This window comes from Xyrauchen texanus, chromosome 21, assembly GCF_025860055.1.
Source record: "Xyrauchen texanus isolate HMW12.3.18 chromosome 21, RBS_HiC_50CHRs, whole genome shotgun sequence".
In the NCBI taxonomy this organism is placed as follows: domain Eukaryota; kingdom Metazoa; phylum Chordata; class Actinopteri; order Cypriniformes; family Catostomidae; genus Xyrauchen; species Xyrauchen texanus.
In genome coordinates this window covers 22734797-22746643 of record NC_068296.1, presented here as the reverse complement: position 1 = coordinate 22746643, position 11847 = coordinate 22734797, and the positions used below count along the sequence as shown (strand labels likewise).

Genomic DNA, 11847 nt, shown 5'->3' with positions numbered 1-11847 from the left:
AATCTTCTAGTGGAGTCTAAGCACAGTGACCCTGTGTCAAGGGAACCAAGAGTGACACGTTCGTTTTAAAAGCCTTGTTTGTTGTGTACCTAATTTTCTGAGTTGACAAGTAAAATTACTGTAGCTGCCAGTCACAAACTGGCAGCCTTACTACATCATCAGGTGACCCTATCTTGACCTATATAGAGGAAGGAGACAAAGCAGCTTACAAACCTATTTGTGCAAGCACACATATCAATAACACAGGGTCCTGGGACATGGACGTCCAGAATGGAGTTCATGTCATCTCTCATTATTCGATTCCTAATCTACTTTAACAGCAGCACTGTTTTGGTGTTGTAGGCTGCAGTGTTCCACTCGCTTTCTTCAATAAACCTTCATATGAGCACCACACTTGCCGTTTTACAAATGATTGACCTGGTCTGATTCGCTGACCACATCGCCATTCACAGCCACACAATATTTTAATTCGCTCATTTGTAGTGCAGCTGTTGCGCCTTTTCTCGTTTGGATTGTGCAGATCCAGTCCTGCCCTTCAGTCCTGGTTGACACCACGTGCCAGTCCTCATACACTATTACGCGACGCCTTTATCAATGTCCAGTAATTAAAATGTCACCGTTTAATTTTCTGGACACACCGATCCCTTTGGAGCAATCCGCCTTTAATAAAGGATCTAATCGAAATGCTATTTCCAAGTGAAACAAAAAAAGGCGTTGAAACGCTGCCCAAGTGTGGCGAGCTGGTGGGGATCGATAAAGGAGAGGGTTAATTTGTCCCTAATATTAAATGTATTGGGGTCATGATTTTCTGCTGACACTTCGGAGAACTAGTGTTTACTCTCAAACCCGCTACTGAGGCGAATTTTTCATTCTTTTTTAATGCTCGTATTTATATGTTTTGGCTTTTAAGAAAAGTTGCTTTTTTCACCTTTATCCCAAAAGCCATTAACATGTCCAAACGAGAAGTCTAACAGGAATGAATAAAGGGAGCACTGGAGCCTCCCTGACGCTTTACAACTCAACACGATTTCTCTAATGTTCTTCTAATCTGTCAATATGCCAGCACGTGCAATCCAATATAATGAACCTTGAAATATATCGTTTGGTCAGTCCTCTTTTATATTTTCCATCATAACTCCGATATTTAACAAAAAAAAACTAAATACAAAAGTTCTCCAATCTGTTTCAAATGTTCTGCATATGGATATTTCAGTGTAAACAAGTTCACAAAATCGTCACATGGGCTTTGAAATGTAAAGCGTCATATCTCTATAGCCTATAGTTGGTATGACTTCGTCATTACTAATATTTTGTGGATCCATTATGTCATTCTTGATATGTAGGACTCATTAATGTCACTCAAAGTTTAGTAAGCATGTAGCCTGATAAATGCTTCTGATGCTCGTTGGATAAAATATAGTCAGCGCCTAAAACATCAGTTTGGTCATACAAAATTACCAAATCTAAAAAAGAAAAAAATCAGTGAGTACTGATTACAATTTAAAAAAATACAATAGGCTTAAATTAAATTCAGTAAATTCAAAACAAATATGTGACTGCTTTTTGAAATATTTAACCTAATATTTTTATGATAACAGCTAATATATCATTGCTTGATTTAAATTTTTGGGGGAATTCAACATGCTGGTTTAACGATGAGATTGCATACTGATGTCAGCGAAAAAAAACTCTATTTTTTATTTTATGTATTTATTTATGGGGGGCGGCACTCTGTTGTTCTGATCTGTATTTATCTAGAATTTTACACCAGGAAAAAGCTATGGTTTGACTGGGGTTATCAAATACGCTATTATCGATAGATTAAATGGCATGTTGAACTGCAGGGAGATTGATGAATGATCTCCCTTTCATTATTTAATCTATATTCTTTTTAAAAAATAAATAAATAAATAAATAAATAATAAAAAATCTACTTAAAATGCCATCCGCCCCAAAATGAGGTCCTGTCCACCAGAGCAATTCATCCACAATCAGAAAGAAATGTAGCCTACGGTTTAAGGTACAAAGCCGTCACTGGGGTGGTACCCTTGTTTTAGTACATATGTGTACCCTTAATGAGGCAAAAAGATACAGAGGAACACAACATATTAATGTACCTTTAGTTTTAAGGTTTTTAGTCCTTAAGTTTTTACCATTAGCTTCTGCCCTCTCACAAACATACAGTTTGCTCTTGAGTTTAATGTTTTATTAGTGTTTTAGCCTATACCGCAAATAATGCTATATTGTTATATATACCCACATCATTTGGTAAAATTTTAGGCTAAAGGAGTGAGTCTGGAAGATGTTGTGGACATTTAAAACATTACATGCTATTGAGATTTTAAAGAAATGCAATGACAGCCTAAATATTTAACATATCTCTGGTATTTTTTTATTAAAATAATAATAATAGTAATAATAATAGGAACTACATGTAGTTAATTAGCATTTTTATACCTTAATGCAGTTTTATATGATGAAGCTTATATTTTATCTTGTTATTTTTCATTATCAGTAGGGCCCAATACCTCGATACTCTGAGATAATATTAAGTGTTCTTTGTTCTAGAATGAAGTCTCTAATTTCTGAACGTTTAACAAAAGGGCTAAATTAAATACCGTGTGAGGTGTCAGATTCCCGTACCTGCCCTGAATCTAACCATGATGGGCGAGTAAACGAAATAATGGATAACAATATGGCATTCAGCTCGGTCCCTGAATAATTTAAAAGAAGTGAATAATTACAGTCCAAAATGGTAATTATTGTTGGCGAGAAAGAAAGTCTCTTGCCTGTGAAAGTCAATAGCACTGGGCTGGGTCGCATTACTCCAAACTCCCTCCCCAGATCCTCCCTCTGCGATCAATATTACAAAAAGCGCTTCTTTTCGGATCACAGGCATTCAGGAGACTGTTGGAGACTGTTGACTATTTAACAGCTACGTTTTGCGACTCTAATATATATATATATATATATATCGAACATTTTCAATCTTAACTTAAAAGTTAGAAGCCTAAACAAACTGTCAATTTTTAGAGTCGCTTATTTTAATATATTTTAATTTTTATTAATTTTTATATGCCATTATTTACCTGGGGAAAATAACCTTGCGTTATTTGCTCCTAGATTTCATACTCCTCTTAAAATAAATTGATTTTGCGTTTTATCTGAATTATTTCAACATGCTTTCAGACCATAGCGTTGTAAATTACGCATAGTTTTTATAAGAAATATCCCTCCTGAAAGTTTAGTTAACCCGTGGGAACTTAAACATATGTGGGCGGGCGACAGCACACCCAGACCGATCCAAATAGCCCCCGGAGACAATCATTGCTTAGCCAAAAAGTCCCCCGGGGCGCCGTGCAATTTCAATAACAGCAGTGACGTGCGGTGATGTCTTAAAGAGGCTAGGCACTGAGTTATGAAAGCCAGATTACCTGATTTATTGTTTAAGCTAATAATACGTAATAACAGTGAACGTTACGCACAAGCGCGGCATATCAAGAAATGTAAAAATCAGGATGAATTATTTGTCAATAAAAAAAAAATAAAAATAAAAAAAAAATCAGGATGTATATCGTGTAGGCCTACTCTCTCTCTCTCTTTCTATCACAGACACACACACACACACACACACACACACACACACACACACACACACACACACACACACACACACACAGACAGTGAACGTTACGCACAAGCGCGGCATATCAAGAAATGTATGTATTTTATATATGTGTTATAATATATACGATTTTGTTAATATATCTTCATTAGATATTATTATACAAAATTCAGTAGTCAAAACACAGAACATATAACAGAACATAAGTTGTTTATTTTTTACAACATTATGTGCTTATTTTTTTATGTGCAATCTTCATCTTTATAACAGAAGATACAATACAACAATCCTTTACCTTTTCATTGTGGTAGGTTATATACAGCTTCCTTTGCTCGTCAAGTGCAAGGTCGATCCGAGATTTTCCAAAGGTTTTCAGTGTAATTTGACACTGGATGTGAGCTGACGACTTTTCATGCTTGGTTAAAGCTGCGGGCAGGTTGTTCAAATCACAATATCCCGCTGAAGTCCAAACAGTCTGACTGGTTGAAAAAAGCAGGCAGGGATAGCAGTACAGCCGCTGATTGTTAGCACAGCCACATAGCCAATCTTTTTTTACATACCAATCAGTTTGAAATGATCGGATAATTTTCGTGCCCTTTTGCTGTACTAGTCAATCTAAGGCTGGCGTAGACATCCCTCTTGCAATTAACTCCTATTTGGAATTAAAATCGAGCTTGGAAAAAATTCTTAATTCCGTGATTACGGCCGGTGCTGTCATTTTGATTTTGAATTTGGCGGGGATTAGGCATGCACGCTAGCTGTGGTGTAATGATGTTAGCTACGCAAATGTCCAGGAATATCTCGATTTTAATTGGTCCACGTCTGATACGTAACGGAGATGATTACGGGCATAACATATTTACGTCAAAAGGCACAGCAGATTTGTGCTTTTTGCCGTACATGTTAAAGAATACAGGATCGAAGTGCGCATGCGCAACATGGGTTTTCCGCGTGTCGCCTGCAATGAATGGACCATAAAAGCACTGCTTATTCTACCATTTGTTTTTAGTTGATTATGCGTAACTGCTACATTTGTCATCATAACGTCTAAACAATTGGAATAACACACATATTGCATATATAAATCACAAGAATAAAAAGTAAAAATACAAATACAAGTTTATTATTTAATAAACATTTTATTTTTGAATTTTGGCAGGGTAGGCAGTGCCTAGTTTGCCTACCCAGACCGCACGTCAGTGAATAACAGTATATAGTTTATTTTAAAACTGACACTGAATATAGATGGAAAGGCTCGAGGCAATTCTCTTTTTTCACCTTTGTTTATGCGCTCTTTTAATTCATGACCTTTCATATTATTCTTATACAGTAGTTTCCTTCATACACAATCAAATTAAATTACACACGTTATAAAATTAATGATATAGCCTACATTATCTGGAAATTCTATAGTATTTGGTAAGAAATGTCTAACTAAAATCCTACAATGTAATAAACACATCCGTGTCTATGAATTGATATCCTTCAAAGGCTGTGACATAGTGGACAGACATTGACACCTCTGCACGAGCTCGCTGTAGTGTGACAGTGGTCATTGACTGGTTTGTAAATACTGAACACCATCTGACTGTATCGGCCTATATAGTTTCTGCCTTTTGTTAACGTTTTGTAAATAATAGCTTTACTACTAGATCTAATCAACTCTTGCGCGTTTTTTTTTTTTTTTTTGTGATTAGACTAACTGATCTGTGATGAGATACACGATTTTAAAAATACCATCATGCAAAAACGACAAGTATTCACCAATATGCGTGAGACAAATTAGACAATAGACCTAGCCTATTTAAATAAGTTCAATTGAAAATTGAAAATTTAATTGTTCTGAAATTGTTCTTTATCCATTAAAACCTACACCAACACATACCAGATTTCCTCAGAAGGCACTACAATAATTCCTAAGTTCAAAGTCGGAAATTGCTACTTTACATTAAACAAACCTCTTCCTACACAGCATAGGCTATACATTCTTGGTAAAAGCCGCGCACGCCCCCACACACACTGGCAGACAAGCAATCACTTTCTTGTGTTAAAAGATCACGTGGTGAACTTTAAACGTCTCCAGGCCTCAATGACAGCACTGACTGTCGTCCCCATTGGTCCCGAAGGCAAATAGTTAATGTAAATATGCTGGCGCTAAGTGGGAGTGCCTCGCCATTAGTTTAGCTGTCAGTTGAACGCTGTCGAATGTCTTCAGTGGTTGTGTCGTTGAGGTCCGCACTAGCATGTGGTCACCCTCCGCGCGCACCTCAACACTAGTCGCGGGAGAGCCGAGTAGAATGCTGGTCCACCCGCTCTAATAGACCTGATAGCAAAACCCGAAACAAACGCTCGTGGACATTTCATACCAGATCGACGGGAATCCAAGGCGTCTGGTAACCTGAACGCACGGATAGAAAGCGTTTATCCAAAGCACTCAACGGTCTCCAATTCGCGTTTTTCATCAACTCATAAAAGGCACTTCGCGTTCATCTATAAAAAAAAGGTAAGATTTGTAAATTATTGTTTCTAATAATTGTTCAGAGAGAGACGAAACAGTCGCGAAGAACTGCGTAGTTAAATAACCAAACGCTTGTCCAAAAGCGTCCTTAATATAGCATGATATCGCATTATTTTGAACTTAAAACATACGTAGCTTTTCATAAGTAAATTCTTATTTAACTTATTTGTGCAGAGTGTGGTCAAAATGAGAAAAGTGCGCAATTCCGTTGTAGAATTCCGAAAAGTTTAATTGGAAAACATGGAAAATAGAAAAGGGGGTTATGATGAAAATATGTAGGCTATTTTAATTATAGTTCGTTTTATTTATTTATTTATTTTATTATTAATATTGGCTATCAAAGACGTAAAAACCCATCCATAATTGGCTAACTTCAACTAATAATAATTCGAGGCAAATGGGACGTCGAAGTCAAAACCGATAACAACATTAGGGTATCTCGGTATGGTTACAAAAATATTTGGCAGATAATTTAAAAAATTGAAACCTGGCGTAGTAACCATTTTGAGTGTTAGCTACTTCTTGATATTAGCCTATAATTCGATTATTTGCATTATTATTATTTTTATTGTGTTTTTCGTTCTCAATAAAAAAAATGTGTTACCCTAATTAAGACAATAATTTTCGTCGATTTACAATAGTGTCCCTAAAATATTCTTTGTAACCTTCTTCTCAGATTTCCAGGAATGGAATCTATCCCAAATCAACTGCCGGCTGGAAGAGACGCCAGCTGTTCGCCGAACTCTAAACAGGACCTGCAGTCTTACACTGGCCCAACACTGAAGCCGAACCAAGTCAGTGAGACGTCTTTATACGGAATACCAATCGTTTCACTAGTGATAGACGGCCAAGAGAGACTTTGCCTAGCCCAAATATCCAACACTCTTTTGAAGAACTACAGCTATAACGAAATCCACAACCGACGTGTGGCCCTGGGCATCACCTGTGTGCAGTGCACTCCGGTCCAGTTGGAAATTCTCAGGCGCGCGGGGGCAATGCCCATTTCCTCGAGACGCTGCGGAATGATTACGAAGCGAGAGGCCGAGAGACTCTGCAAGTCGTTCCTCGGCGCTCACAGCCCTCCGAAATTACCAGAAAATTTCGCTTTTGATGTATCACATGAATGCGCCTGGGGCAGCCGGGGCAATTTCATCCCAGCCAGGTACAATAGCTCAAGAGCGAAATGCATTAAATGTTCCTTCTGCAACATGTATTTCTCTCCAAATAAGTTCATATTTCACTCTCATCGCACGCCGGAGTCCAAATACACACAACCCGACGCTGCGAACTTCAACTCGTGGAGGAGACACTTAAAACTGAGCGATAAAAACTCACCGGATGACGTGGCCCATGCTTGGGAAGACGTAAAAGCAATGTTTAACGGTGGCAGCCGCAAGAGGACGCTGCCGGTCGGCAGGTCTGGTAGTTCATCCCCGCTGCGTACACAAGGACCAGGAGGTCAGCACCAGGGGGAATCATCTGAGGTGCCCCACAAAACTCTCCGCTGTGAGGATGACAGGAGGGCCGTAACCATGCCGAGTAGCTTACGCAGTTACCCCGTCATTCCAGTGCCCAGCAAAAGTTTTGGGATGTTACAGAAAATCCCACCACCACTCTTTCCACATCCATATGGTTTTCCAGCGTTTGGATTGTGTCAAAAGAAAGATGACGGTGTGGTGATGGGTGAGCCCAACAAAACAAACCTGTCAGGTGTGTTCTGGCCGAGCGCTAAGGACAGTGCATATCCCTCCTTTCCGGTGTTTTGGCCCACAACAGGCAGCCTGGCCATGCCAACATACCACCATGCCCAACCTAAGCCTCCATCTGACGTGTTATGCACCAGACATAGTGATCTAGACGTGTCTGAGCAAAGTGACCGAAGCACGAGTACTCCCAAAGACAGTCTGATTGATAATGAACGCTGCTCCAGCACTCAATCTGCCCGGAATGAAGAGGATAAATCCGGAGACGAGAGTAGGTCAACAGAAGGGATGCCAGCTACTCCGAGAAAAATAAGCTACATATCAGCATTCAGACCAGTTGTTAAAGATGTTGAGAGCATCGCAAAACTATATGGCAACAGGGGTCCATATTCTGCTCCCAGATCTGGCTATCTGTCACCAGATTTCTTGAGTGAAAGTTCTAGTTATAGGTCTGTTTCTCCTGATGTTGACAGCGTAGATGATCCGGATGTGGATGTGGAGTCACATAAGGTACACGAAGATGACGAATGTCTGCAGCTGTCTGTGGATGACCGGCGGAGTCCCCCCGGGTCGACCGTGGCGCAGAGTGAGGGGGGTAAAGTCCAAGAGCAAGAAAACAGCCAAATACACACTATGAGTGATCTACATACGGTGAATTCAAGTGAAACGCGGCGTTCAGACTTGGAGAGCCACGGCCAGTCATTTGAAAGCAATAAACACACGACGCGCTTTGAAGTGAGTACACCGCCACGCGTAATTCCCCTTTTGATATCCTCAAATATTGGCAGTTATAGCCAAAAAAATTTAAGTTAACAGAAACGGGAAATGTAATCACCACACCTGTCACCTAGCAGTCTTATCCTAATACTAAGTCAATGTTTTCGATTTATTTTGTAAACAAAATAAAATTATATATATATATATAAACATCAATTTCAAACTAATTTAGATTCTGCTAATTTCTGTTAATTTATTGCAACTATTAAATGTTGGGAATGTACCCAGATTTTGGAGATAAGTGTCGCGTTACTTTTAAAATTTGCTAATTAATTCAGCGAAATTGTTGTGAGTAGGGCCTAATAATCTTAATTCTTTGAAGATGTAGCCTAATTTGATTTTAATATCGTAGGCCTATATTCCACACCTGGATGTAGTAATCACATTCAAATATACCCTCTAGAGCCTCGTGAGGGTTTATATATATATATATATATATATATATATATATATATATATATATATATATATATAATATAAATATAAAATAGAAATAATTGCAAATAATTGTCAACTTGAATTTACAGGTGTATGCGCGTGAAAGAGACGAGCACGTGCATCAAATGAGCACCTCTTATTTTGGATCAACTACAACTTACCAACGCGACCCGATGGAGACGAATGGTAGACTTATTTTCATTCATGTGTATTTCCTTACTTTATATATAGGCCTATATATATATATAGCCTATAGTGTATTCTTAACCATTTATTTGCCTGTAGTTAAAGACGTGCATGAAGAAGAGCCTTCGTCGACAGTGGAGGAGATGGAACCCAAAGCTCATCAGGACCAAACGAACGTCCCCGATGATCGCCTGAAGGAACACAATGATGGTAAATCCCGTTTAATCCACATTGCCCGCAATTCCAAATAATTTGCAGATTTTCTTCATTCTGTATTTGTTATGTGTGCAGATGAGGAAGCAATGCGAAAAAACGCTGGCAGCAGGATATGCTTGATTGAGCGGGACATAGGGAACATGGCCAAAGGTATTTATTTATTTTTTTAATTCAATAAAAATGTACAAATCTCAACTTGTAAAAAGTGATTTTTTTTCTTTTTTGTGAAACGATTATTGTTGTTGTTAATTACAACGAGCAGAAAACATCGCAGATCCTCATTGGATTTAAATTGAACAAGATTGCTAATTAACATGGGCTGTGTGCAGTTATATCTGATCTACAATCTTGATTATGGAGCTCAATTTAAAGTCTAAAATGTATAGTCCATAGGCCTACGCTATTAAAAATCACATAATAAAATAAAACAATTATATTTTTAAGTCGTATATCTATATGCTGCTAGAGTGCATTACCACAGAATACATATAGGCTAGACAAATACAGAAAAGAAAATGGTTACAAAACAGTTTTGCGTTGATTTGTTGTATTATTTATGGAACCTATGGCTTCCATGACAGAGCATAGAGTTTACTAAAGGAAGACATAACCATATTGCCTGTTGTGGCAAAGGAGAGATTTCTGTAATTCAGAGTCATTATTAAACATTTTGATGATAATCCTCCTGTTTATTTATTTCAATAGAGGAATTGCAGAAACAACTTGTGGAACAAGTTGAGCTTAGAAAAAAGTTGGAGCGCGAGTTCCAGAATCTAAAAGGTAGGGTGTTTATATTTGTATTCTTGTAATATAGTTATATTCTAAAATATTTTCAAAACATACACAGTGCCTTGCAAAAATATCAGCACATTAACCCATTCTCTGATTTTGCTGAGGTCATTTACATTAAAGTTAATTAAAATAGATCCTTTTATGTTTTACAAAAGCAAATTGCAGTGTAGTCTAAGTCAAGCTAAATGGTCCTGAATGAAAATGAACTTCTCCGTGACATGTCTATTCATATGAACTGGAAGTTGATTTTGTAACATTGTGTCATGTTCTAAAATATTCTAAACAAACATACAAACGGTTTAATGTGTTTTTGAATATATTCTGTATTCAAAATTCTGTATTCAATAATGCATTATAATTTAATTTTACCTGAATATCATAAAGAGTCCAACAATAATTTTTGGTTTCATAGCTGAGAATAGAGTTGAGGTGCACCAGTCAACCATAACAAGAGCCCTGATGCATGTGAGTTTGCTAAAATTCATGACCGTGTGAAAGATTTTTAGCAATTGAGACAGAACTCTTTGGACAAAATTATGTGTTATGTGTAACACAAGTGTAACACTACCCACACCTCTTAAAAAAGGTATGTATTACAACAAAACCAAAATACTGAAGCTTAGGGAAAAGTTTAGCAAGTGAAATTAACATTGCTGTGACTGAAAAAGGGTTCTTTTTTTGTGCAATGCTTTACCACATGATGTCATGACTGCAAAGTTGGCTGTGAAAATATTAAAACACAGGGAACTGAATACTGCAAGCAACATAGTTTATTTTTACTAAGAATATTTTATAACATAAAACAGTGTCACATTTAAATAACTCTAAACTTTGAACTTAAATGTATAGTTAATAAATCACCCAAATTAGAGAATTTGTAATGAATATGAATATTTTTTGCAAAGCACTGAATAAGTAAATTGAATGTTGTAAACATATATATATATATATATATATATATATATATATATATATATATATATATATATATACAGTATATAGCATTATAGAGTTAGATTTCTTTAATCTAAGATGCACAAAGTAAATGTACAAATATACATGAAACTGGATCTTTATAGCTGGAAGAGCCCTTAACACTCATTTCTAATATTGTATTTACTTCACGTATTTTTCTTAGACAGTTTTCAAGACCAAATGAAAAGGGAGCTCTCATACAGGGAGGAAATGGTGCAGCAACTCCAGATTGTTCGAGGTAAGCGTTCAAAGTCCTACTATCTTTTAGAACTGATCACAACCTTTTAAAACTTCTGTAGTCCTTACTGGGAAAAAATACAAGTTCAAAATAGATTTTGTTCTGTCTTTATGATTTTTATATGCCATTTACCTTTAGGTGCACACCAATAAATATTTTCTGCTGCATAAGAGAGTTGCGTAGTATTGGTTAGTTTGTCAGCTTCTGAAGTGGACTTGGATGCCACAAGAGCCCATTCGCAAAATTTAACCAGTTTTGAAATGTGTAGAGGAGAAGAAAAATTTGCCTTTCACACCTGAGATACCTTTGTCTGTCCTGCTCAGACACTTTGTGCAGTGAGTTGGACCATGAGAGAAAGACTCGTTATGCTATTCAGCAG

The 11847-nt window shown here is 37.2% G+C and overlaps 1 protein-coding gene across 2 annotated transcripts in view; it reads left to right on the top strand.

The window, feature by feature from the left end:
• The first annotated feature begins 6000 nt into the window (after positions 1-6000).
• LOC127661884 (SKI family transcriptional corepressor 1 homolog-B) overlaps positions 6001-11847 on the top strand; it is a 6774-nt gene continuing 927 nt past the window's right edge. For both annotated transcript variants that reach the window (XM_052152836.1, XM_052152835.1), the window contains exons 1-7: positions 6001-6128; positions 6820-8581; positions 9151-9247; positions 9347-9457; positions 9539-9613; positions 10169-10243; positions 11394-11468. In XM_052152836.1, coding sequence (XP_052008796.1) covers positions 6830-8581; positions 9151-9247; positions 9347-9457; positions 9539-9613; positions 10169-10243; positions 11394-11468 — 2185 coding nt within the window. In that variant the 5' untranslated portion in view covers positions 6001-6128; positions 6820-6829. The remainder of the gene's footprint in view (positions 6129-6819; positions 8582-9150; positions 9248-9346; positions 9458-9538; positions 9614-10168; positions 10244-11393; positions 11469-11847) is intronic.